The sequence below is a fragment of the Nannospalax galili genome, unplaced genomic scaffold (assembly GCF_000622305.1).
Source record: "Nannospalax galili isolate Female #2095 unplaced genomic scaffold, S.galili_v1.0 scaffold161, whole genome shotgun sequence".
In the NCBI taxonomy this organism is placed as follows: Eukaryota; Metazoa; Chordata; class Mammalia; order Rodentia; family Spalacidae; genus Nannospalax; species Nannospalax galili.
The window spans coordinates 3,918,842-3,945,444 of NW_008348586.1; the positions used below are offsets into that span (position 1 = coordinate 3,918,842).

Below are 26,603 nucleotides of genomic sequence, written 5' to 3' on the forward strand. Positions count from 1 at the left end.
CTTCCCCCTTCCTCTTTTCAATTTCTTTAGGATCCAGGCCCACTATATAGCCCAGGCCTTGACCTCACCATGCTCTATCTGGCCTTAGCCTCCCACGTGCTGGGATTATAGGCCTGTGCGACTGTGCCCAGCACGTTTGAATCTTTCGTTGCCTCTCTTTCACCCTGATTCCTGCGGTTCTATGTTTTCCTTGTCCCCTTCCTAGCGGATTATTTTCCAAATATTTTTTGACCTTTAAGAATTTCCTGCCAGGCCTTTCCTTGTCCCCTTTAGCCTCTGTGTGAACAAAAAGCCTCTACATCTTACCTGGCCTGTATTTTGTCCTGAGAACACAGGATCCTGGGATTCTTGGCCCATTGTGCATGTGGGTATGCACACAGTAGGTGTGCAAGCCAGCCCATGGACAGATGGGCTGTATCCCTGAAGAGGTAGGCAGCAGAGGCTGGGGTCTTACCTTCTTCCACTGCAGTCCAGACACTGGTACCCATGTCACAGCCAGCAGGCTGACTCCAGGCCTTCCAGGCTACTTCCCCATGTGCCAAAGCTCAGTAGCTCACTCTCTTTCCTGCGGGTGCCCTGGCCCAGGCATGGGATGGTATCTCCAAGAATAACAGCTTTCTCCCTCCAGGAAGAAGGGCCCGCCAGCAACCAAATAAACAGAAGTTTTATGGGGTGATTAATACTAGGATAGATAAACTATCCCAGTTTCTCGTGGTCACCTTCCTTCTCCTAGAAATGTTAACTGGATATGGAACATAGGCCTACAATCTCAGCACTTGAGAGGCTGAGGCAGGAGGATCATGAATTCAAGGTCAGCCAAGACTATTTGAGACCGTGTCTTAAAAAAGAGAGCATTGAAGAGAGCAGCTGTGATCCTGTAGGATGCTCACAAGATGCTCCTGAGCATCACACTGTGGCTGCCATGGCCTGGGCACTCTGCAGAGGAGGGGGTGGGGCAGGAGAATCGAAACTTAGCCCCTGACTTGAAGACTTGTTATACCAAGGCTCATATCCTATCATAGCTGTAAGTGGCCCAAATCTGATTCTGCAATTAAGTGTGACCTGAAGAGTCTAACTGTAGGGTGCCACTGAGAGCCATCCAGGAGGTCTTCCCATGGGAGGAGAAACCTAAGTTGGTAAAAAGAAGGGAGTGGTTAAGAACAATTTAGCCATGTAGGGGTGTGCCCCAGCACTGAGGGGCTGGGGATGAGCAGCACGACAGCCTAATCCTAGAGGGGAATATTGTAGGAAGGCAGCAGGTAACTTGTGAAGATGAGGGATGTGCAGAGCTGGGTGTCAGTATGCATCATGGGAGAGACAGCTTCCATAGTAGAAAGTTCCCATGGCTGGTAGTTGGCTGTTTTGAATTGGAGCGTAGGCTGCATCACCTCCCAGCTTCTCCAGGTGTGAGTTCACCTGAGCTCCTGATTAAGTCTGGGTGCCCACCCCGAGGTCGCCGCTGAGGACCTGTTGTATCTTTCAGAACATGGTGAATTAGAGGCAAGAAGGATCAGCTGTACATATTGGGCAGCAGAGTTTACCAGGGCCCTACCAGTGTTGGTCCAAGGAAGGGGCAATGGGGTTCCAGGGTGTCTGATTCAGTAGCAAGGCTGGGTCTGATGGCCTTGTGTTCCCCAGAGGCTCCCAAGGGCTTTGTCTGGCTCTGCTGTCCCAGAGCAGACTAGCCCTGAAACATGAGGTCATGTCCACTGGATGGCCAAGCCTGGACTGTTTGTCACCTACAGAAAGGGCAATGTTGGGTTTCTGTCTAGTGTCTCTGGCTCCAGATATAGTTCAGGGGTTCTTGGCAAGAATGGGGGTGCTCACATTGGACCTGAGAGGGGGAAGGAGCTGGGCCCTGTAGTCCTAGGGACCAGGCCATCATTTCAGAAGCAGGAGAGAGCTGCCGCATCAAGGTTTGACACAGCTGCTTGCTGGCTGTGGGCAGTTCCCAGCTTCTCTTGCCTTGGCCTCTGGGTTACTTGGGCATAATTATGCATGTCCCACTTAGTCCACAGATGTCTGCAGAGGCTTAAAGATACTGAAAAGTGTTTACAAAGTGGGGAGCACCATTTGCCATTCCTACCACACCCACCACCACTACCAAATAGGAACCTGCACCCCCACGCCAGTTCTGTAACGTGAAGGAAAACCATGTGATCTAAAGACCTTCCTGGGGTAATATCTGTGGTTCTTCCGCGAAGCTCTTTGGTACCCTGGGACTACCCAAGGCATCTGAGAGGCAGCTAAGTGCTGAGGAAGCAGGAGGCAGGACAACATGCCCACCTGTCAGACTTAGACCAGAACATGTAGATGCACAGTAACAAAGATTACCCCTACCTTAAAAAAAAAAAAGACTGTATGAGGTGAGTATGGTAGTGCATGCCTGTGATCCTGGACATCAGAAAGCTGAGTTAGGAGAATCATCATGAGCTCCTGGCCGGCCTGGATTACATAGTGAGTTCTAGGTCAGCCTGGGATAGAGGGAGATCCTGGCTCAAAAACTAAACCAAACCAAACCAAAGAGCAAACAAACAAAACAAAACAGAAAAAGAAGGAAGGAAGGAAGGAAAGAAGGAAGGAAGGAAGTTTGAGAACCACTAAATCAAATGTTTCTGAGAGTCTAAGACCATCTTGCTTCATTATTTAATTAATTGAAGAGTCTGACTGCAAGTGATTCTGGAACATTCTACTCTTCCCTCGGTGGCCTCAGAAAGTGTGTTTGTTTCTCATGGCTTGCTGGGGTTGAGTTTAAAGAGAGAGGGTGGAGGCCCATGTGGTTTTCAGGGTGCTGCCCAGAGGGTGGAGAAACCCTTGGTCCATCTGAATTATGTACCGCCTCCACGGCTCCTTCCCCTGCCTGGGCCAGATGCAGACTGGCGGGAGGATGTTTATGGAGTCAGTAAATGTGCTGGCAGCGCCTTCCAAACAGGGGCCAGCGGGTGGCTGAAGGCTGACCCGTGGTTAAAGATTACCCAGTGCTGCGGATGTGAGAATCCAAACAAACAAGAGCCCAGGCTGGTGGTGGCCCAGCTTCAAAGAAGGACCCTATGCCAGTGCCAAAACCCTGCCTCGGTTAACCTGTGCTTCTGGCTATGAGTGGCAGAGCTGGGTGGCCTATGAATGAGAGCTGGGCCCTGGCTCCCATCACCAGGTAGCTCTGCCCATGGCCTAGCTCAGGCTGATTTCCAGGAAGTTGCCAGCAATAGTCCACCCCATGTGCCTTTCACTATCTGTCTATCCTATTGCCCAGGCCAAGTCCTTCTCTATCCCTTTCCAAAAGAGGATGAGCACCCCAGCTCAATTGGAGCGCTTTATTCTAAAGGTGACATTTATCCCAAGGAAGAGACTCAGAGGGGGGCCCTAGATGTGGAGCTAGGACACATGGATCCACACAAGGAGAACTTTCTTTTCTGAGACAGAGTCTCATGTTACCCAGGCTGTTCAAATTTGATATGTAGCTTAGGATGACCTTGAACTTCTGACACTCCTGTCTCTACTGCCCAAGTGCTGGGATGACAGGTGTGCACCACCATGCCTGGCTTATGCAGTGTTGGGTAGCAAACCCAGGGCTTTGTACATGCTAGGCAATCACTCTACCAGCTGAGCTACATGCCCAACCCAAGGAAAGTTTTTTTTTGGGGGGGTGGGGGGAGTTCTTTTTTTTAAATATTTTTATTATTTTATGTGTATTCGTGTATTGCCTGAATGTATGTAAGTGCACCTGTGTTGTGCAATGCCTCGGAGGTCAGAAGAGGGCTTCCAATCCCTTGAAGCTGGAGTTATGGATGGTTGTTAGCATCCATGTGGGTGCTGGAAATTGAACCTGGGTCCTCTGCAAGAACAACCAGTGCTCTTAACCACTGAGTCCTCTCTCCAGCTCCTCTCTCTCTTTTAAAAACAGCCGGAGTTACTTAGAGATGGGACTAGGAAGTCTTGAGAGGTGGTGAGTTTTCGGTCCCCAGGAGCATTCTAGCCAAAGCTGAGTGAGAACTTGGCAGGGATACATGGATTTCCTAGTTCCTTAGCTCCTCACTTCCTCCGAACTCCAATCCAAGGCTAAGACTCTTGTAATGGAATTATATTCAGATTTCTTCCTCCCTCTAAGTCTAAACCAGCTGACTGCTGACTCCCAGGACCCAGGTCCAGGCGTCTTCCTCTGCCCATGTGTCAGTGCATAAGGGCACTAGTGGCCCTGACCTTGCAGGGCTGGGTTATTTCTGTGCTGGCCCAGGATTCCTGCAGAACCATTGCCAGGTACCAGAATCGGCAGGCATTGAGGACTAAGTTCCTTCCTGAGCAAAAGGATGTACAGCATGCTGGCTGAGTAGCTCTTTTCAAGGCTGTGTGCCACCTCTCCCTCCATCATAACCCCCTCCCAAGTGGGCAGCATGGCACTAGCTTTGTGTAACTTGTTGCTTCCAAGTGCAGGACTACCCCATGGGCTGTGGCTCCAGGTTGCTTACTGGGTTTTCCCAGCTGTATCCCAGGGTGCAGTCCCGGCTGAGTCACAAGGCATTTTCTTGGATTTAGCAGGGCTGGACATGGTTGTCCCTTGTTTTGATGTCAGCTTACTCAGGAGACCCCTCCTCTGCCATGTGGTAAAGTATTGCCAGTGAGGCCATTTTCTAGCTCCTGTTCCCTCTCTCCATCCACTCACTCCTTCCTTCTCATCATCCTCCTTTATTCTCTTTTTTGAGCTTCTTCTCTTTTTTAAATATTTTATTTGTTAATTTTATATGTGTGAGTGTATTGCCTGCATGTATGTAAGTGCACCTGTGTCGTGCAATGCACGTGGTCAGAAGAGGATGGCAGATTCCCCTGGAACTGGAGTTACAGATGGTTGTTAGCCACCATATGGGTGCTGGGAACCAATCTCAGGTCCTCTGCAAGAGCAGGCAGTGCTCCTAACCACTAAGCCATCTTTCTAGCTTCTTTCTCTTGGTTTTTTAGTCAATAATTTCATTTAAAGTCCATTTCTTGGGGGCCCATTGTGACATATAAAGTTTACAGTGTGAACAATATCTTTTTATGTGCATGTGGTGCTGGGAATTGAACCCAGAGCCTAGTGCATGCTAGAAAAGTGCTCTACCACTGAGCCACACCCTCAGTCCACAACTGCTAATATCTGAAGTGACCAGAGACCTTCTAGGTAGCAGGAGCTCTGCCCAGCCCTGTCCTGCCATAGCTTGTCGAGGCAGGCATCTACCTCCATTCCTTAGGTATGCCATCAGATGTTCCAGGGAAGTTGCTTACACAAAGGCCACCAGCTAAGTACCAGGCAGAACATTTAACCCTGGGTCTCGAGTGCCCCAGAGCCCATGCACTTTCATCTGAACCATGTGACATGGGAACAGTGCCTCATACTGACATAATGATCATGTGTCATGTATTCTGCCAAGTGCCTAGTGGGCCTTATTCCATCTCATCCTTGCAGCATCCTTCCGAGGTGAGCCTCTGAATACAAACTCTATATAAATCAGACACAGCTTTACACTGAACAAGACACACCCCATAAAGTTACTTGTCCAAGGCCATGTGGCCTCATGAAGAAATGGAAAAATCAGGTTTTGAACCCAGACTGATGATTTAAAATTCACCACACTCAACTATGTTCCTATTAGAATGGATTTTAGTATATTGCCAACCAGTATAAGGATTTTTGTTAGAACAACGACAACAAAAAGCAAAACCCAAAGTACTCTTAAGTTGCATTATTCAAAGTAGAGTAGACATATTAAATGCTCTGCCTTGAGCTGGTCAGGGCACATGTGGAGCACTGTGTGGGTCTGTTCACTGGTGTGAAGGTGCGCCCATGGCCTTCAATATGGAAAGAGAGGTGTCTATAGTATCAGCTCAGAGCTCAAGAGGTGGCACATTAAATACAGAGAGGAAGAGTCCAGTTTAAGAGATGGAAACACTGACAGACTAGCTCAGTAGGGCATAATCACAAGGGGCAGAGACCAGGCTAGCTCATAAACAAGTCCTCAGAGAACAAAGCCCTTCCTTGCTTATTAAACCTCTTCTGCAGTAAGTGTCCCCAAATTTGGCTGGTTCTACTGTAAGCCACGCCACAGCCTTCCCAGCTCCAGGCCTCTGGACTGACTATCCTGAGCCTGCAGGGTGGCCCATGTGAGAGCCTTACTCCCTTAAGTACTGGGTGGAATCTCTGAACAATTGATTCTTCTCCTTGCTGTTCCCCTTCTTTTCTCCCAACTCCCTAGGGTCCTTAAGGCCTAGTGCCTGGAATCCCTGAGGGGTTGGGGAGTACAAACTGGTTCTCCAGGCCTTCCCCACCATCATCTCCTCCACTCCCTTCACCTCTTCTCCCTTCCTGCTCAGCCCCCTCCCCTATGCTTCCGTGCAGCCTCCAAGCCATTGCCATTGCTGTCTTGCTGTCAGTCAATTCTCTAGAATAACTGGGTTTTCTGGTTCGCTCCCTCCTTGTCGCCAATGTGATGCTGAGAAACACCAACCAGCCAGGCCCTAGAACCCCGGAGCAGCAGGAGACTTGGAGGAAGGACAGCATCCAATCTTGACGGGTCCAGATAACGCAGCTTCTGGAAGGGGGTACTGAGAGGGGAGCAAAACACAAAGGCTTTAGATAGACTCCTCTACCTTCAGTGGAAGACCAGTTCTGGCCTCTGCTTTCCTTGTTGGCTTAGTCTTCCAGGTTTTGCTGGGGAACCTGGGTACCCCCCAGCCACTTCACCTAGGCACAGGGAGGACCACAGGCCATGGTGTGGATTACAGGGGTAGCAGTCAAATTTGGGATCACTGACTGCAGAAGGAGTTCAGTCACCAAGAAGGGCCTAGATGATTACTGTTTGTCTAAGAGCCACTCTGGGTCCTGGAGAGATATAGCTCAGTGGGTAAAATCCATGAAGACATGAGTTTGAGTCTTGGAGTAGAAAAAAAATGTGTGTGGCTTTCAGGGTTGGATAGACCTTGCTTCAATCCTGAATTTGCCACTTGGTGGCTACCACCCAACACCCCTGGATTGTATCTACAATAGGATGGCTTCCATAGGCTGCTTGCAGATGAGATGTAGGCGTCATTCATGGCACATGGCCATTACTGTCACTGTAAGTTACAGGACTCCATAGAGTGGGACATAGCATAGCCATTAAAAGATTGGCCAGGCTGGGTGTGATGGTACACACTTTTGATCCCAGCACTTTGGAGGCAGAGACAGGTAGAGCTCTATGAGATCGAGGCCAGTCTGGTCTACATAGGAGACCCTGTCTCAAAATAAAAAACAAAACACACACACAAAAAAAACAAAAAACAAAAAAAAACCCAACAACAAAGACTGTGGCTAGAATCAGCTGTTGGCATGAAGAGGCAGTGTTTAGGGTACAGAGGAAAAAAGTGCTTGTAAAACATGAAACATGTGCAGCAGGGTTCTGACCCCCAGGTCTGTGCCTGTGGAAGGGCCTGATGCAGTTCACAGACACTCAGAAGTTAGCCACAGAATCTGGTGATAGTGTTCTGAGGAAACTAGTCAAAGTTACCACATTTTCCAAGTTACCCATGAAAGTTTAAAAACTATCGGTGTTTATAGAGTACAACTCAATTTTTGCATTAAAAAAATCCCAAGATACATGTAAAAGAATCTGCCATGTCATAATCAAAATATGAAAAGTGCTTTTCTTTGAGTGGTGGTGGACTGACAGGCAGTTATGATTTTCTTTTTGCTGAATGGTATTGTCTACAAAATAGTTTATATTATTTGTCTGGATTAAAGAGAAAAGGTTTGATGCTCAATGATGCTGCCCTCAAAATGCTCTATTTCTTGGATGAATTTATTTAACTTGTCTTCTTTATTGTCCTTATGTGACAATGAATGGAAACCTCAAAAGATAACTTAGTATTTAGATGTCACAGTTTATGCAAAGTGGATGAGGGGAGGAGACTACTTCTGGCTTCCCAGAGTATTAGGGTGTCATCAGTGCATGTGAAAAATGATTACTGTTTATCTAAGAGCCACTCTGGGGTCTGGAGAGATATAGCTTATGAAGGACCTGAGTTTGATTCTTGGAGTAGAAAAAAAAAAAGTGGGATGTGTTTGTAATCCCAGTTCTGGGGAGACTGAGACAGGAAGATTCCTGGGGCAAAGCTCTGGACAGCCAGCCTAGCCTGCATGGCAAGTTCCAGGTGAGGGCGAGAGAGAGAGAGAGAGAGAGAGAGAGAGAGAGAGATGAGAGAGAGAGAGAACTGGAGAGAGAGAGAGAGAGAGAGAGAGAGAGAGAGAGAAAAGAGAGAGAGATATGAGAGAGAGAGAGAGAGAGAGAGAGAGAGAGAGAGACTGACTTTGTCTTAAAGGTGGTGCCTGAGGAGCAACACCTCAAGTTGACCTCTGGCCTCCATATGCACGAGCATATATGTGTATATGCACATACCTGTGTGTGTTCACACATACAAGAGTCGCTCTGTTTTAGGTGTTTTGAATAAAAAAGGGCATCCCAGGGGTTAGAATTTAAGAAAACTTTTTTTCCCCTTGGAGGTGCTGGGTGGTGGGAAATCAGTCCACAGCCTTCTTTGTAAGATTGTCAATCCTAGCTGACATGGTGGCACACGCAATCCCAACACTCCTGATGAATTCTAGGCCAGCTGGGAGTTTCTGTCTCAGAAAACAGAAGAGGGGCTTGAGGATGTAGCTCAGTTGGTAGAGACCTTGGCTAGTATGCAGGTGTAGTGGCAGGCACCTCTGGTGGAGCAGGGGCGTCAGTAGTTCAAGGTCATCCTTTGCTACAAAGTGAGTTCCAGACTAGCCTCTTCCTCCAAAAAGCCAAAACACTCTTCCCAATATACTTTTATCAATCCGGTCAGAGTTCTGCAGGCTCACTGCAGACAGTAAGGAAAACAGGCACATTCCAGATAAAACGCCTGTCGGCTTGGAAGCACTTGGAAGCAAGCGGGTGGCCTTGAAGGTGCTGTCTTCCAGCTAGCTGCATGCATGCCTTTGTCCGAACAGTAGATTCCCGGTCGCTTCCCGCCCTTGTTCCTGACTCTTGTCAGAGCATCTTCAGGGCTAGTCAGCGTCTGCTGAGCGTGTCCATGGTGCAAGCCTGGTCGGTGACCGCCATCTCTCGTCCTTCCCGCCGCAGACAGTGAGCTGGTGCTGCCCGACTGCCTGCGGCCGCGCTCCTTCACGGCTCTTCGGCGGCCGTCGCTGCGGCGCGAGGCAGACGAGACGCGCCTGTCGGTGAGTCTGTGCGACCTCAAAGTGCCGAGCGCGGACGGCGACGAGGGCACGCCCCCCGCCGGCTGCCCGATCCCCCAGAACTCGCTCAACTCGCAGCACAGCCGCGCGCTGCCCGCACAGCTCGACGGCGACCTACGCTTCCACGCGCTGCGCGCGGGTGCACACGTCCGCATCCTGGACGAGCAGACGGTGGCGCGCCTGGAGCACGGGCGAGACGAGCGCGCGCTCGTCTTCACCAGCAGGCCGGTGCGCGTGTCCGAGACCATCTTCATCAAAGTCACGCGCTCGGGCGGCGCGCGAGCCGGCGTGCTGTCCTTCGGGGTCACCACGTGTGACCCCGGCACCCTGCGGCCGGCGGACCTGCCCTTCAGTCCCGAGGCTCTGGTGGACCGCAAGGAGTTCTGGGCGGTGTGCCGCGTGCCCGGGCCGCTGCACAGCGGCGACATCCTGGGCCTGGTGCTCACTGCAGATGGAGAGCTGCACCTGAGTCACAACGGGGCGCCGGCTGGCATGCAGCTGTGCGTGGACGCCTCGCAGCCGCTCTGGATGCTCTTCAGCCTGCATGGCGCCATGACGCAGGTCCGCATCCTCGGTGAGTCCTGGACACCCCTAGGTCATGGTAGTCATGCTAGGCAGTCACATCCTTGGTGAGTGCTGAGCCAGGCCCAGACATCTGGTCCACCAGAGATCCTCAGCTGTCCATGAGCCCCACCTGAGCCTGGGGAGTGTAGTGTGATTGCTGCGTTCACGCCCCAAATCGGATCAAGGTATATTCCCATAGGCACAGAAACTGCCCAGATCTACACCCCTCAGGGGTAGTATGGACATGGGGGAAAATAGGGTCTTCACCAGCAGTGAACTTTTTGAGGCTTGGTTTCCATGTCTCTACAATGGGAACAAAGGTCCCTGCTCGTAAGGTTGGTTGTGGGTCTTAATGAAAATCAGGTTGGGCTGGTTGTGATGGCCCCATGCTTGAAATCTCAGCACACAAGAGACAGAGGCAGGAAGATCCCTGCAAGTTTGAGGCTAATCCTGTCTACAAGTGAGCTTCAGGCCAGCTAGTGCTGTACAGCAAGACCCTGTCTCAAAAAAAAAACCAAAAAACAAAACAACAAAAACAAAACAAAAAACCACAAAACAAAACAGAACAACTCCAAAACCAAGTAACAGCAAAAACACCAGACTGGTGTCTTCCTGGCTTCTAGGGGAATCCCTGAGCAGGCAACCTCCCTGAGACTTGAGGGAATGCAATTGCAGAGTTTAGGGTTTCCTTTTCTGAGGAAGCAGAGTTTGACTGGGTTGGAGGATGTGGGTCTGTGTTAAGCTGTGCTTCCAGATTGTTCTAAGGGATTGATTATTGTAACTAAATCAACCAAAGGGAGGATGGGTTTAAGTTGGCTCAGGGTTACAGAACAGTCCATTACAGCAGGGGTGTGAAAGCTCCTCACACTGAATTCATCCAGGGTCAGTAGAGATGAATGCTGGTGCTCAGCTTCCTTTCTCTTTTTCCTTTTTATTCAATCTGGGAAGCCAGCCCATGGGATGGTGGATCTTCCCTGCGCAGTTAAACCTCTCTGGAAACACTCTCACAGACACACTTAGAGGTGTAGCTCCTAGGTGATTCTAAGTACAGTCAAATTGACAATGAAGGTGAAGCATCACAGGGCCTTGTGGTTTAAGAAGTTTGGGAAACATTGAATTCAGAAAGGAAGTGAAAGCATTCTTTATTGGAGAACCTTTAAAATGCAGTGTGACTATTTAAGGGGGGTTATGGTGCACAGTTCTTCCAAACTAACCCCCCCCCAAAGCATCTCCCGGGGCCTGTGTCACCTCAGAGTGAGCAGGTGTTCATGTCCTCCCAGTGCCCATTTGTTAATTAGCCCTGTCAGCCTGGGTGGGTTTCATTAGCTTCAGTGGGAGAATCTAGTGAAGTGTACATCTTTGAATCCCACCTTCAGAGATTCTAATCTTGTAGCTTTAGGGTGGATTCTGGGTATCTGATTTTTTAAAAAGCAAATATCCTTAGCCAAGGTTGGAGAGTCCTGGGTCTCTCAGCTCCTAAGCTCAAACCAGGAAGCTTGAAAGGATAGAGTGTGTGTCAAATGAACAGGCCTCAGCTGCTCTCTGAGCTCAGCCTACTGTGGAGGGTCCCAGGTAGCCAAATGCCTGTGTGTTTACCTCTGTAGAGCTGTTGTGATTGTGAGTGTGGAGAGGCTGTGAAATCAGGTAACACCAGTGCAAACCTCCATCCCTGTAGAGACCAAGTGAAGGTACAGTGAAAAGCAATGAGGCTGAGGTGCCAAAGAGTTAAAAGTGAGGGAAGGTAATTAAAGAAGGAAAGAAATGAAATCAGGTTAGAGGAAATGAAACCAAGCAGGAAGATGAATCAGGCTGTGGTGAGAATTCTGGATGAAATAAAAAGAAACTGGATTTGGGTGGGGGGAATCCAAGCTGACGTGAGAGATAAATGGCTCTGCTCACTGCACCTAGGAGGAGGGAAATCACGCAAGGATAAGGTACTCTCTTGCATCAGCACATCTAATAATAGCTAAAGTAGCTTTCCAGTAAGGCTTCTGTCATTCAAAGAGGTTTATGAGACTGGAGTAAAGGGGAATTTAAAAAATGTATCAGGACTTTTCTGTTCTGTGTGGTAAGTGGGTCAAGGTGGATGTTAAGAAAAACTATTCAGAATTCAGGGTCTTTTAATAGCAGAGTGCTCTTGAGCTTTCTAGAGAATAGGGCATCTCAATCAGCAAAGTGGTGTTGGGGAGTCCTGATGGATTCCAGAGTCAGTAGCAGAATATGAAGGATTGTTATTCCCCTTACATACAAGTGATTGGCTTTGTGATAATTTAAGGATATTTCCTTTATTTACATGTATAAAACCTATAGCCAATTCTGTATTCACTGGAGGAACAAAACTGTTCTCATTAAAGATTATATTAGAGATGATTTGTAGACATGGTTTTGAAATGCTAGCCAGTGCAATAAGGTAAGAAAAGTAAATAGGAGGTTGGTATTTCTGAAAGGAGATGATAATTGACTTAAAAATATTTACACAGTAAGAGAAATACTATGACCTGGGCCTGTGGTACAGACCTGTAATGCCAGCTATTTGGGAGGCTGAGGCAGGAAGACCACAAGTTCAAGGTCTGCCTGGACTACAGAGAAATTTCAAGGTCAATCTAGGGAACTTAGTGAGACACTATCTTAAAATAAAAAGCAAAATAAGGGTGAAGGACATTGCTTAGTGATAGAGTTCTTTCCTAACATGTATGAGGCCCCGAGTTCAATGTCTGGTATGGAGAGAGAGGGCAGGGAGGGAAGGAAAGGGAAGGGAAGGGGAGAGGAGAGAGGAGAAGAAGAGGAGACTCCCATGAACATTTATTGAATATTCTTAGAAATAATAACACTATTAAATGAGTTACAACTAATAATAAAAAATTTATCCAGAACCTGCTTGTTAGTAGAACATTCTTTTAGAGCCTGTGGGAGAGCCACAGGCAAGTGAGGTTTCCTATTCTCAGAAAGCTCTTGGTTCTGCTGGAGAAAGAGTTGGATTCCTAGGCAAAGAACACACAATACTTAAGGCTGTGTGGTTTGGTATGGTTGGTTAGTGAGGATGGGCTAATGGAGTTTTCCAGGAGTCAAGGCTGCCCAGAGAGAGGGGTTTGAAGAAAGCCCCAGGAGGCTCCCTGGACAGTTAGCTTTTTGAGTGCAAGGGTTCTGTCCCCAGTCTCATGTGTGCACAGTGAGCCCCCAGAAAGGACTTTTGGAAGGAGGGGACAAGGGAGAGGAGAGGGAGGGAGGGTGGGGGGGAAGGAAGGAAGGAAGGAGGGAGGGAGGGAAGGGAATGGATGTGGGACCAGAATACATGGACCAATGTGGCAGGATAGAGAAGGTGGGTGGTTCCTGGGCACTGTGGAGGAGAGGGCAGGGCTCTGACAGAGGGCTGAGGTAAAATGCAGGGACGTGGAGACTTTATTCTCTGAAAGCAAAAGGTGCCTAGGGAGGAGTGGAAGGGAGCTGCCAAACTAATCAGGAGCTAGTTTGGAGATTGTGGGTAAGACCAGAGTGTGATGCTACCTCAAGATCTGTAGGTAAGGACAGAACAGGACTGGGGGCTGAGCCAGCCTGTGGGGTCTTGCTCTGAGCCTGAGGCTGTCCTCTGGGCAGGCATGGGAGTCCCTTATGTGGGTGGGGACTGGAGCTTTTTCCACTAGGCTAATAGTGTGGCTCTTCCCCCTTCCCAAGGCTCCACCATCATGACCGAGCGGGGTGGCCCATCTCTGCCCTGCTCACCTGCCTCCACTCCAACCTCACCCAGTATCCTGAGCGACCGACTCTTCGATCCCCTGCTCAGCACCTGCAACTCTGGGCCTCTGGGTGGCTCTGCTGGTGGTGAGTACAAAGGCCCTGTGGTTAGATCAGTGCTTCCCTCCTCATGTCCTGCTGAGGAGACAGTGCAGCTATGGATGTGAGGCTGGGGGGTGGGGTGGGGTGGCATGGGGGTTCTGAAGAGGAGGGATAGGAGATGAGCAGCTTCCTCCAGAGGGACTTTAAAAAAAAACACACACACAGGATATCAAAGGGTAGTTCAGGAAAATCATGCCTTAAAAGACTTGGGATGCCCTTCTGTCTTCCGTCCTCCTTCCTTTCCTCTCTCTGCCTCCTGCCACCCTGGCTCTGGTCTGGGTCTGTATGGCTAGAGCTAGGCTGCCAGAGCTCAGTCTCTTTCCTTGGGTAGCAAGGTGAGCCATCAGCAGTCCACAGTGGAGGGAGGCGTGAGCCCAGGGACCCTTTTCTTATGGGCTCTGTGCTGGACTGGGTCATGTCCCCTCCTGACTGGTGCTGTTTGCTCCCAGGGACAGCCCCCAACTCACCAGTGAGCCTGCCAGAGTCACCAGTGACCCCAGGCATGGGCCAGTGGAGCGATGAGTGCACCATTTGCTATGAACACACAGTGGACACAGTCATCTACACATGTGGTCACATGTGCCTCTGCTACTCCTGTGGTCTGCGCCTCAAGAAGGCCCTGCATGCCTGCTGCCCCATCTGCCGCCGCCCCATCAAGGACATCATCAAGACCTATCGTAGTTCCTAGCCCACTGCAGAGCCCCACCCCACATGCCCATTTCTACAGACTTCAGCCCAGCACCAGCCAAGGGCCAAGCCAACAGGGTCCCTTTTCTTCTGCATTTTGCAAATTCTTCCTCCTTTCCATTAAACAAGGGAAACCAAGGCCCCAGAAGGTTTGGGCTGAGAGTGGGTCTAAGGCTGGGAGGTAGGGGCAGAAGCACATGGTGAACAGAGGAGGCAAGGTCACTCCACCATCTTTCCCTCCCCTGTACCCAGCTCTTCTCTGCATGCTGAGAAGCTAAGTTGGAGTCTCAGCTCGTTCCAACCCCTCCCCATCTGAGCAGATTTCTAGGAGGTTTGTGTAGCCCCTGTTGCACCTTGGTGAGAGTTGGGGAACATGTAGCTTCCTCTGGGCAAATGTAGCCCTGAGCCAGGATGTGGGGCCTGACCTGGGGAGTAGACGCGAATCCTCGTCTCCATTTGCTCCCTCAGCCAGCTGCCCTTGAACAGAGTATAGCCTGCTCAACAGAGCCCTGGATGGGCAGCTCCTGAGCCACTCTCTGAGACCTATGCTCTCCTGTTTCCCCACTTCCTTGCCCATGGGGCATGGCAGCTGGGGAGGCCAGTGAGCTCCTCTCACCATGGGCAGCTGCAATGAGTATGTCTCTTCCCTTCTACCCAGGATGGGTAGCTGAACAGACTGCAGAGGTCTCTCTTGGCCATGTGCCTACCTGCCATGTTCAGGACCCTTTCTTCCCGTAGCCTTCTGCACCAATCATCTCACTGGTGCCATTGCCCAGGGTGCCATTGCCCAGAGTACCTTTCAGTATGGGCTGAGGTGGGCCTTTCACTGTCAGGGTCTATAGCCACACCCCTTGGGCCTGTCTGCTCTCATCTCAGTGCTGGCCTTGGCCTGGGCTGATCTTGCCATCATTAGTCCAGGAGGGGATTGGGCCCCCAGTAGTATGGGGGTTTCCTGGGCTATGAACAGTTTTTTTCCTTATTTTTATTTATTTATTTATTTGGTTTATGGGTTGGTTTGTGGATGAGTTCCATCTTGGGGCCTCTAAAAATGCTGCTGTTGGGGGGTTGCCTGGTGAGGGGACAGGAGAGGTAGTGGCTACTCAGAATCTTCCCCACACCTGACAAGGCTTTGGGAAGTCCTGCTAACCTAGAGGTGGGACTTCAGACCTAAGACCTCCCAGGAGGAAGATGAGCTCTCAGGCTGGGGAACCACCCAGAGCCACCCTGAGCCAAGGCTGCATTAGCATGACTGGCTCAGGTGCATCAGGTGGCCTAGGAGTCTGCCTCTATAACATCAAAAGTTCTGTAAGGCTTGGGCAGGGGATTCCCCACATAGGCCAGGGACCAGGAAGGAGACCCTTTTCAGGAGAGCTGGGAGGATCCTATGTCCTGTGAAGGAGTGCCCACCGCTCTTAGGCTATGGCCCCTGCAGCCCTACCTGCTTGTTCTGGGCCACTGTGGTGTCCTGGCCAAAGCTCCCTTAGCCTCCTAGTCCCTGGTCCTCAGATGACTGATTGTGCACCTTCAGAGATGGCTTCTTCCTTTACAGGCAGGGCCTGGGGTTCTGTACTTGCCCCTGGCCAGTTGTGTGGCCCTGGCTGCTGGTTACCCTCCAAACCCCAGCTTCCCCCTATATCAGGTGGTTATTGAGTGGTTGTTTAGGCTGGAGAAGACTTTCCATATGGCTCCTGAGATTTCTGGACTGCTGAGGGGCAGCGTGATGGAGGCACTGGGGACGGGATTCCAAGCTAGACCTTTGCCTGCACCAGCCTTGCAGGGGCCTGAGGAGACCTTGTGGTATTCTGGGTCTCACCTTTCCAGTCACCGGCCCTGGTAGACCTCTTCTGTGGAAGCAGGCTGGCTGGTAAGTGGCCCCATCCAGCCCAGAAATGGTCTTAGTGGTGAAGAAAGGCCCTAGTGCAGGGCTGTTTAGAGGTGGGAAAATAAGCCATCATCCATTCTGCTAGTACAGGGGTAGCCACTGCCTCCTTTGTAAACTCCGGTTGCTGTGATTGTGAATAAAGGTGACTTTGTACCAGCCTGAGGGCTGTGCCATGCGTGTGGGGGCTGGGAAGGGGAACTAGTGTGTGAGTGCACCTGAGTGGGTAGGGGCTGTGAGCAATTTCCCTGGCCTCTCTGGTTGTTCACTGTAGGCCTCTGAACCCTAAGGTGGTCTGTGATGGACAAGCCTCCCTGGACTCAGGCTTTGGAGCATGACCCAGGGCTTAGACAGTGGGGTCCAGAATGCCAGGAAAGCCTTGTAAGTTAGAAGGGAGAAGCTGCTACCCTTCTGGTGGCCTCTAGGCAGGTCAGGGAACAGGGTTAGGTAGGGTGATAAGGGAAATAAATCACAGGCATGCTGCTTCCTCTCAGGCCGAAGAACCTGTGGGGGAGGAATCGGAGTTGGGGAATGTGGGGTCAGCTAGAGCCCTGTGGCTGGAATGGTGGAGTTCCTACTGGTGGGTGCAAAGGCCTATATGTGAGTGGCGCCTCTGGGTGTGGGTGCGGAGGATAGTTTCCAGACAGGTACCATTTAAGGAACTTAGATGTGCTAAGTATATCTGGGTGGCAGGAAAAGCTGGGGACGGGGTATGAAGAAGGCAGCCAGATTGGTCCTAAGGTCTAGGTACAGTGTTTGACTTGTGCCCATTTGGCAGGGCCAGGCCTCAGAGGCATGTAGGATGCCTGGCTGCATCCTCTCCTGGGAGAAAGCTTTGTCTACCTAGCCTCAGCCTGTGCTTGAACTGACAGGTCTATTTTACCCTGCCACAGGAGGCTGAGGGCCAGGGGTCCAGCCTTGGCTATTCCCAGGCAGCCTCTGGGGAAGGGGCTGGAAGAGCTTGTTTGAACTGACCTCGCCTCCCACGTCCCATCCTCTTGGGCTGGGGGATTTGGAGTCAGCTGCTGTTTGGGCTGATGGGACTTGTGCTGTTCAGTTGAATGGGTCCTCTGGTGCTAGGGAGAATCAGGTGATTCTGTTCAGTTAAAAAGGCCAAAAACTTTATTTGTTTTCAGGGAAATACAAGATGCATGTAAACATAAACAAAATATGAAACAAAACAACCCAAATTTTACAGTCTAGAAGCATGCCAAGACAGAACATTACTGTGCACCTAAGAGTCCCATCAAACTGATAAAGGACACCTGGAAAGTGGCAGGTCAAGGGGTTGGGTCCCTTCCCCAAGGACACTGCATGTTTGTGATGAGATTTAAAAACCAATCCACTATTAAAATGATCAAAAACATGGAGATAGTTTAGCACCACCAAAGATCTCAGAGATTTGTTAGCACTCGAGTGGACAGTACTTCGTCCAAAGTCCTTTTCGCAGTTCCTCTGCTGTTGGGAGGAGGGTGCAGGGAGGGCAGAACCTGGGGGAAGGGCTCCTGCCGACCCCACTAAGCTGGCTGGAGATGACTGTTCACTATGAGGAAGTCCCTGCAATTCTGGAGCCCCAGTGACATCCATCAGCCATTACCCACCACACAGTCTACATCCCTACCCTGTGAGGGTGGCCACTCACATCTGCCTTAGAAGTCACCCTCCTGCAGGCCTCTCAGTAACTGGCAGGGATGCCCAGACCCTGTCTTCTGTCTGCTTCAGGGGACAAGTTGTAAGTTTGAGGATGACAGCTATTTACCCTTTAAAATCAACTCAAGAGCAGTGTGCTTCAGTAGAAGCCACTAGAGAATGGAAGAGTATATGCAGGGATGCTGGTGCACTTTACCTGGTGTGACTGATAGCAGGAAGGCCAACTCAGCACATGGACACCTACGTTTCTCTAGAACCTTGGGAATAACTGGTGTCAACAGAGACAAAGAGGTTGCCTTCTTCCCAGACAGGCCTACTGGAGTCTGGACCCTGAGTCTACCGTGGGGCTGTCTGTCCCTACTGTATGGCCTGTTATGGTCACTGGTCTCTGATTTGTACAGTTTGACAGGATAGCTCTGTATTGGGTAAAAGGCATTGGACAAAAAATACCCTAGGAATCTGGGGAGGTGGATGGAAGTCTTCTGGAAAAGGGCCTTCAAACCCAAAGATTGGCTTATGGTTGGCATTGTCTCTCCCCTCTAAGTAAATCAGTGATCATGGAGGCCCAGCTGTGACCCAGTGAGTGAGTTCTCTGGCCAACCTCCAGCCCTGACTGGCCCCTTGGCTGGTACATCACAAAAATCCCTATAAACCTGTTTTCTTCCTCATCAAACACTCAGAACAGACTTCTTCCTTCTTCCATCAGTAAAGACAGCACAATTCCAAATCCTGGCTCAGCCTTCCCACACCTTCTCTGCCTAGAAAACATCTGGATGCCTCCTCCCAGTACAGGGACAGTAAGCCCCAGCCATGCCAAACATTCACATTCATCTTGTCCACATGCCTCTCACTGGCTCCAACATGCTTGATGCATCCTTTTACTCAAAAACAATTCTCAAACCTCCTAAGGCCCAGCCCATTGGCTAGATGGGACTGGGAATAAGGCAGGGACTTTCAGCATCAGGGGGCCGCACTCTCTAAGGCCACTAAGTCCTGGGACTGTGCTGGGGGTGGGTACTGATTGTCAAGGTCAAGTGCAAATGAGATTTGGACAGCTAGGACAGGGGAAGAGGAGGGTCCCATGCCAATCTCAGCCATGCAGGCAGGTTAGAAGGTCGATCCCTTCACTCAATCTTTAAACACCAATGTGCCCACCTTGTGACCTAGGGACCTGGATACACAGGACAAAGCATAAGTTCAAATGAGTGCTAAAGTCACAGGGCACCATCCCTGTCCTCACTGGCTCTGAGCACAGAGCTTGGGGATCACAGGGACATGGGACTGTCCCAAACAGGGTATTTATCCAGAAAGTTTGGTAAGGTCCTGAGGAGCTCACCACACTACCAGGAAGTGCTCTGTGAGGCCTGTGGTGGAAATGGCCTGCTATAGGAGCATGTGTGGGTCCTTAGGCACACGATGAGAGTTCTCACTCTGCCTAGTCTGCTTCTTGCTCAGAATCAGGCTAAGGGCCAGAAGCTCTTGGATCCTCTGAGGATTTGCATACCAAGGACAGGTAGGATGCAGGTGGGTCCTCTAATTCAAGCATTGCAGCCCTTCCATACCCAACAGTATCTCTTCCATGTCTTCATCTTGGTGCCAGGGATGACAACCTGGGCTGCTTCTGCTAGATCTGTTAATGCCAGTGTGAAGTTTTCAACTAAATAATAAAATAATTACAAAAACAGTTTAAAAAGACACATTGCACTCTCCAGCCAGAATTGTGTGAATGACACACACACTCACTGCCAGAAGCTGTGAGTCCCTTGGGACCTGCCCAATGCCAAGGACTAGTTCAATGGAGATAGCTTGCCCGGTATTTATTTTCTCTAACCCCATGTTTAGTTCAAGTGGAAAATTACCAATAGTCACATACACGTGTGCAATTTCCATGCATGTGGAAATTACCAACACACACACATACTTAGCCCTCAGAAAAAAAGAGGGAATCTTAATTCATTAGCAATGTGGACTGTTCTCTTTCTAGAGAGTTCTGCATGGAGATTCTCAAAGATTAGCTATGTGGCTATATTTACTCCAAGGGAAAGACCCTTGCAGGGGCCTACTCCCTCTCCCCATCCATGCAGAAATTCACAGATGGTGGGTTTGGAGCAGCAAGCCTACAGCACTGCAGGTAAAGGGGACAGATCAGTAAGGCTGTGCCTACTGTTCTGGGGGACTGAACTCTGGGGTATTAGGCCCAGAGAAGATGTTCTGTTCTGCCACTTTCCTTGCTGCCTAAGAAAGGAGGCTGGTATGTACTGTCATAGGGATTCTATCTGCAGAGGCAGGGCTCACGCCTCAGGTCCAAGTCACTGAGATGAACAGGATGGCCCAGACTCAGCCCCAGACCTTCTGCAGGCCTGTAGGAATTGGACCTCACCAGGTATGAGGGCTTAAGGCACCTACACCCTCCAAATAGGTTTATGTTCAGGGTTCCTGCCCATAAGCTGAACTGAGGTTCCATAGTTTTAGATTCAAACACACATCCAAAGCATCATAACTTATATAACAGGAGCCTGGGGTGAGAGGGCTGCTGGGAATTGTTTTTAGGATAGGTCTCTCTGAGCAGCTGGCTGCAAAACAACGGAAATGAAAACAAGGAGCAGGTCCTAGATCTCCTCTCTGCTCTGGGGACTAGGCCCAGGAGGTCCAAAGCCCTGTGCCATTTCCCCAAATCCCTTTCTTCTGGTAGTTAGCACTCAATGGAGGGAGGGGCTGCCCTCTGGTGGCCAGCCCCCCCCCCTTCGTGTCTGGGAAAGACGGGACAGGAGGTCTGAGACACCAAACCCATGGCCCACCCAAGTACCCCACACTGGCGACTCCTCCCAGCAACCCCTCCCACTTTCTGCAGACTGACTCAACAGGGTCTCCCTCCATCCTGCGGTAAGCCCTGCATCCTTCTTGGTAATATTGCACTTTTTCTGTCTCAGATTGTTTCCATTTTCCATTGAGAATGTAAAGTATTTGGAGGGAGTAAGGAGAGTAACCTTAAAGAAATTATATATTAGTTAGATACAAACCCAGGAAGTATACGGGTTATTTCACCTGTTTTTTTTTCTTTTTCTTTTTTGTTCCCCCTCCTAAAAACACTACCAAAGGTCTAAAATTAAACAGTTCTATGTCTATTCTGCAAGTACTAGTCATATGAAAATGTTTGACCAAAATTCCCTTGTCTTTTTTTCCTTAGATGATAAAAGTAGTTAACATGCCTTGCTGAGGAAAGCAATGGATATAAACACCAGTAAAATATGTTGCTCTAACATCTGAAAGTGATTACAATAATTCTATATAATGCCTTCGTCCAAATGGAGACTTGAGGAGGGGTGAGAAAGAGAAACCCTTGAGGCCAGGCTGGGGCTGCTGCCGAGGCCTGGCAAACAGATCCCGCTTTGGAAGGAGCCCCCAGGGCAGAAAGGACATCTGCTGCTGGGAGACCCCTCCCAGCTCCCTCTGGCTGCCCCCAAGGCCTAGAGCCAGGCAACACAGCCAGGCCTGCTAAGTGACAAACCGGCAAGTGTTTGAGAGAGATGAAGACTGCCCCCCCCTTGTAACAAAAGAATAAAGGTCTTTAAACTGAAAGAAAAACAAAGCACCAAATGATGTATCTTCGGGCATTATATAAACCTCAATAATGACCTCAGAAGGGCTCATTATGATTAAAGTTGCAGTATACAGCAATACAATGTCATTTCACATTTTCAATCGCCACTAATGGAAAACTAGGTTTGGACATTGCTAAGATTCCATTTTTTATTTTATTTTTTCCTTTTAGTCCGATCTGGTTTTCCTCCAGATGGGTCAGAGCCCCAGGCCCTTCCCTCCTCCGCTGCTGCTGTAGTCTTCTATCGTAAAGCAGCTCAGTAGCTCTAGGGAAAGGCCCTCTTGCTTGGGCAGGGCTAGGAGTCTGCCAGGGACAAGGCCTGGCATCTCCTGGCCATGTCTGAGTAGGCCTGGCATGCACCCTTCTTGTTTCAAGTATTCTTTGGGTTTGCAGGGTTTGTGCTGTGCCATAACGGGTTGGTGGTGAAGGACCTTGGCCACCCTGTTCACTGCCCAAATGTACAAGCTGTCACTAGGTGGCAGCATTCCCCACTTTTCCCAGATGCCTGAGTGACTCCCAGCCATCCCTGGGGCTGGATGTAACAATGTAAACATGATGACCACACAATAAACTATAAAGGGGCAGGAGAGGAACACAGGATTAATGCAGTGGGGGAAATCTATTAACTAGCTGGGTAATTTAAAGAAAGTCATTTCCTGCCCTTGGACTGAAGTAACAGGAAGGGAGAGGATGGGATAGGATGGAGTAACCTCCGAGGTCCCTTCCAGTCCTGCTCTTTAAATGATTCTATGACTTGAGAGCACTGGGAATTGGGGAGAGTCTGCGAGTTGGGGCTGGAGGATGTGAGTGCAGAGATACTGGCAGGGCAGTGCAGACAAAAGAAAAGGTGGGAGTGGCAGAGTCTGGGGATCTAGGTGGTCCCGTCCAACCGAGATGCTCTGGGCCTGGTTGGCGCACTAGTGACTGAGCTGGCTCAGTGCAGACATCTAAGGAGTGAGGCTGTGGGCCGAGCCCCTGGCAGACAGCTATGTGGAAGGTCCTTTCACCCGACAGTCACTCTACTTTTAAATTTTATTTTAAATAGTCATAAATTACTTTTTCTTCTTTTAATAAATATGTGCTGCTTAAAACTGGGAGGAGGAGATACTGCATCTTTAAGTAATGCACTTTGCTCTCTGGGGTTCTTTCCATTTCACCTTATTTAAAGTGCATTAATTAAAAAATAATGAACCACTTCTTTATCATTATTGTTCAAATAAGTACAAATAATATTAATATGAGGACACTAAACCACTACATTAGTACTGCAATCTAGCAGATTAACTCAATATCCTGCTCTATTTAATACTGTCCAGCAGAAGAAAATAACTAATTTCAATTTTAAAACAAATTCATGAACACAGAAAAGGAAACAGAACAAAGTCACCACATGCTTTTGACAAAGGAGGCAAACCATTTGCATTTGCATGTGGAAGGGACAAGGGCTTGGGGATCTGGGAGGTTAGGGTAGGGGGCTGAAGGCACCGGGATCTGGGTCCCAGCAGACCTGCCTGGAAGGAAGGGTGAGGACACACTCCCTCCTGGGTTGGAACCAGCAGCGATGCTGGCATCTCAGCTGGAGGCTGTAAGGCAGGATTTGTCCCAAATCAAGGCACATGTGGAATCCACTCCCAGCACAAGGGGAGTCCTTGGGAAAGCCGGCTGGGCTTCTCGCTGGAGGGTCCCTTCTGAAACGCCAACCACTGAATCATAATCCAAAGCTGACAGAGGACTGCAGGGAACTTCATTCTCTTCTCTCTTCCCTGGGGCACTGCCCCTGGGAAGACAGGGCTACTCCTGGCTCCAGGGTCCTCCATCTTCTTGGGCATCTGTGGCACTGCCACCTGGCTAAAGGACACAGCAGATAGTGTCTGCTCCAGGCTGTCCCAGCTGGGGCCCCCTTCCACACAGGGTTGGTGGTGGCTGCTTCTCCACAGTAAGGCTTTCTTTGGGACCTGTCTGGGTAGGAGAAAGCAGGCAGAAGCAGGCAGGACGGTCACCCAGCAGCCTGGCTTCTAACAATGCCCTCTTCACTCTTGGGCAGGAACCAGAACACTTTGTTTCACTGAGCCTGGGGCCAGGCCTTACCCAGGCCAAAATCCCCTGGCAAGGTGCTGTGTGGCACCATCCACACAGTGGAAACCAAAAGAAACGACTCGGCTTATGGAAGAGCAAGAACATGAAACCAAAATCCAAACAAAACACCCCTCCGCAGAACTCAACAGAAAAGTCCCACCCACCACTACCCCTTCTATATGAGACTGAGCCCCTCGGGCCCCCAAACAACTCCTAAAATAAGCCCCAAACCAAAGGCCTGACATATAACCTCCAGACCAATAAACTTTTCCCGAACATGCAAAAGCAACAGCCCACTCAGAAATCCTAAAGTAATCTCTAGATTCTGAAGAGCCTGGCATCACCCTCTCGGTAAACTCCCATATTTTGTCCTCCATGTGCCCCAAGGGCAGGCTTGTTTCTCAAGGCCAGGACAGTGACAACAAAGAAAGGTGGTCCTTGTTGGCACCTGGGAAGTCTTTTAACTAGCAGACATGGGCTATGACCTGGCTCCAGGAAGGGCTGGACTCCCAGGAGACACTGCCAAGCCTCAGAGCTGGTGGTCTTCCAGGATATCCACCAGTGTTGGGTGGTGGAATCCTTGGAAACCAGCCTAAGCTCAAACACATATTAGAACAACACAGGGGTGACTTCCAGAGGCAAGAAGCCAGCCACTGAAGTGGCCAAGCAGAGGCCGGACCCTGGAGGCCCCTCATGACATCTTTTCCAGATCTGCAGCAAAGGCACAATTGGGCTTTCCTACATGGCCTCTTCTAAATGGCACATGGTCCTTCAGCAAAGTCACCAGTGTGCATTCGGGGGGCCTATGTGCCAAAAGCCCCTGCTATTCCCTTTCTCCTATTCTCATCATACCCTCCCTTCCAGCTGGAGGGTGTCTTTGAGGTCACATGTTCTGCAGGCTCAATGTTGTCCTTCCCCTTGTCTGCACACCACCACTGGCAGCCACAGCAGCACACTGAGTCTGGAAGGACCCTGTGCCCTTTGTTAGTTCTTCTTCTCAAGGTAGTTAGAGGGCACCCAGCCCTTGAAGGGCTTCACCTCATCCAGGATCTGGCAGTACCACCAACCATTGGGGTTCCTCTCCAGCACCTCCATGGACACCCCCTCTTGGAAGCCTGCCGTCTCCTCATCCCCCTCATAGTCTGCGATGGAGATGTACACATCTTTGAGGTTATTGTGGATGAACTGGGATTTCTCGATGGGCTTGGGGCGCAGTGGGGACATGGGGATGCTGTTGCGCTGGGTGGGCATCAGGGGTGATTCTGAGCCCTGGCTGGCAGCTCGCTCGGCCAGGCGGCCCTTGGCCTCAGCAGCTGCCGAACGTGCAGTGCTAAAGGAGGAATTGCGACGAACACCTCTGAGACTGTCGGTGGCTGTAAGTGACTCATTCCTCCGTAGGGCACAGGACAGGTTGTTGTCTTTGGGTGGTGGAGACACAAACACAGACTGAGGCCTGACTGCCACCTGCCGCACGCCATTCCTCATCTTCACGGTTGTGGTGCCTGAGGGCTTGCCAAAGCCCCCAGGAGGCTTAGAGGGGATGGGTGGGGTGGCCCTCTTGCTCTGGTTCACAGTGTTGAGTGCTTGCACCCGCTTCTCGATCTTTTCTAGGCTGTCTGACTTGCCTTCATTCTGCTTGCTCTTTACTGCATCTGGCTCTTTGATAGAGGCTTCAGGTTGCTGCTTCTCCTCAGCCACTAAATAGTGGGAGGGAGCCCAGCCCTCCAGCTCCCCAAACCTCACATACCACCACCCACTTTCCAGCTTCTCTAGTACTTGCACCTCAGCACCTGCGGGGAAGCTGATTTCCGAGTCCTGGACCTTCTGATAGGCACTGCATGTCATATAGGAGGTGCCCTTCCCTTCCCATTCTTTCTTGGGGACACATGGAGGGGTGGCAGCTGGGAGGGGGATAACATCAGCAGAGCCTCTCCTGGACCCCTCAGAGGCTGTCTGGGGGGGCAGTTCTGAGTCCTCACTCCTGGAGCCCTTGAGGCCCCCTCGGAGCTGGCCAGTGGGTCTTAGTTGACGACGTAAGGTGCTAATGTCCATCTTCTCCTGGCTCTGTGACTCAGCTCGGTTCAGGACTGGCTTTGGTCTCACTGATGGCTTGGCCCGGGCACAGGAGGCCAGTCCAGCCTTCATATCGGCATCTTTCTTGGTCCCGACCTTGGGAGTGCCACGGATGCCTGCGTCCGAGGCAGAGCGTGGCTTCAGGTCACCACTGTTCTTGGACAAGGAGGAAGAGGAAGAGGATGAGGATGATGAACAGGTGGTGTTGATGGTGATGGAGGAGGAGAAGGAGGCTGAGGACTGGTTTTTCCCCAGTTCTGCCTGGGCATTATTCTCTGCTTTGAGCTTTAGGAGTGATGATGATTTGGGGGAACCTGATTTGGGGGAGTTTTTCACAGCAAGGGACAGTGAGGAGCCCCCAGGGGAGTCACTGTCCCCAGAGGAGCCTCTGGTGGACAGAGCATCCTCTGCACATGGTCTGAAGCCCTCATTCTCATAGATGGTCTCCTCTTCCAGGGCCACATCCTCAGAAGACTCACCCACCTTGAAGCGGGCCCGCTGTAGGGAGGAGGCGGGCGAGGGCCTGCGGGGTTGGCCAGGCTGCCTGTCCCCCGAGCCTCTGTCCTCTGCAGGCTCCTCGCTCAGCTCTGGCTCTGAGTCAAAGCCAAAGGCTGGGATGTCATACTCGGGTTCCTCATACTTAAGCTTCAGTGGGGAGTTCTGGTTCTCACTGGTAGTCACAGGACTGTCCTCGATCTCCTTAGACTTGCTGGGTGGCGCGGGTGGGGGCACCTTGGGCCGGGTCAGCGTGCTGGTGCGGCGGCTCAGGTTGGGTTTCTTGCGCTTATCGATGTATGAGGCAGGGGCCCAGCCCTCTTTCTCCCCAATCTGTACGTACCACCATCCACCTGAGTTTTTATCAATGACCTGGGGGAAGAAGGAGAGGCCAGTGAGTGATTTGGGAGGGTCTCTGGGCCCCTAAAATGACCCAGCCTATTTCATAGACCTCCTACTGAACCCTTGAGCAAGTGGCTTAAGACCCAAGAAAGTCAATGCAGGCCACTTTCAAACCC

The 26,603-nt window shown here is 50.5% G+C and overlaps 2 protein-coding genes across 4 annotated transcripts in view; one reads left to right on the top strand and one right to left on the bottom strand.

The window, feature by feature from the left end:
• Positions 1-18,467, top strand: part of Neurl1 (neuralized E3 ubiquitin protein ligase 1) — a 93,631-nt gene extending 75,164 nt beyond the window's left edge. For both annotated transcript variants that reach the window (XM_008845689.3, XM_008845690.3), the window contains exons 4-6: positions 9,111-9,800; positions 13,463-13,609; positions 14,074-18,467. In XM_008845689.3, the coding sequence (XP_008843911.1) occupies positions 9,111-9,800; positions 13,463-13,609; positions 14,074-14,312 (1,076 nt within the window). In that variant the 3' untranslated portion in view covers positions 14,313-18,467. The remainder of the gene's footprint in view (positions 1-9,110; positions 9,801-13,462; positions 13,610-14,073) is intronic.
• A 2,421-nt stretch (positions 18,468-20,888) lies between these two features.
• Sh3pxd2a (SH3 and PX domains 2A) overlaps positions 20,889-26,603 on the bottom strand; it is a 240,031-nt gene continuing 234,316 nt past the window's right edge. For both annotated transcript variants that reach the window (XM_008845692.3, XM_029569679.1), the window contains one exon: positions 20,889-26,457. In XM_008845692.3, coding sequence (XP_008843914.2) covers positions 24,502-26,457 — 1,956 coding nt within the window. In that variant the 3' untranslated portion in view covers positions 20,889-24,501. The remainder of the gene's footprint in view (positions 26,458-26,603) is intronic.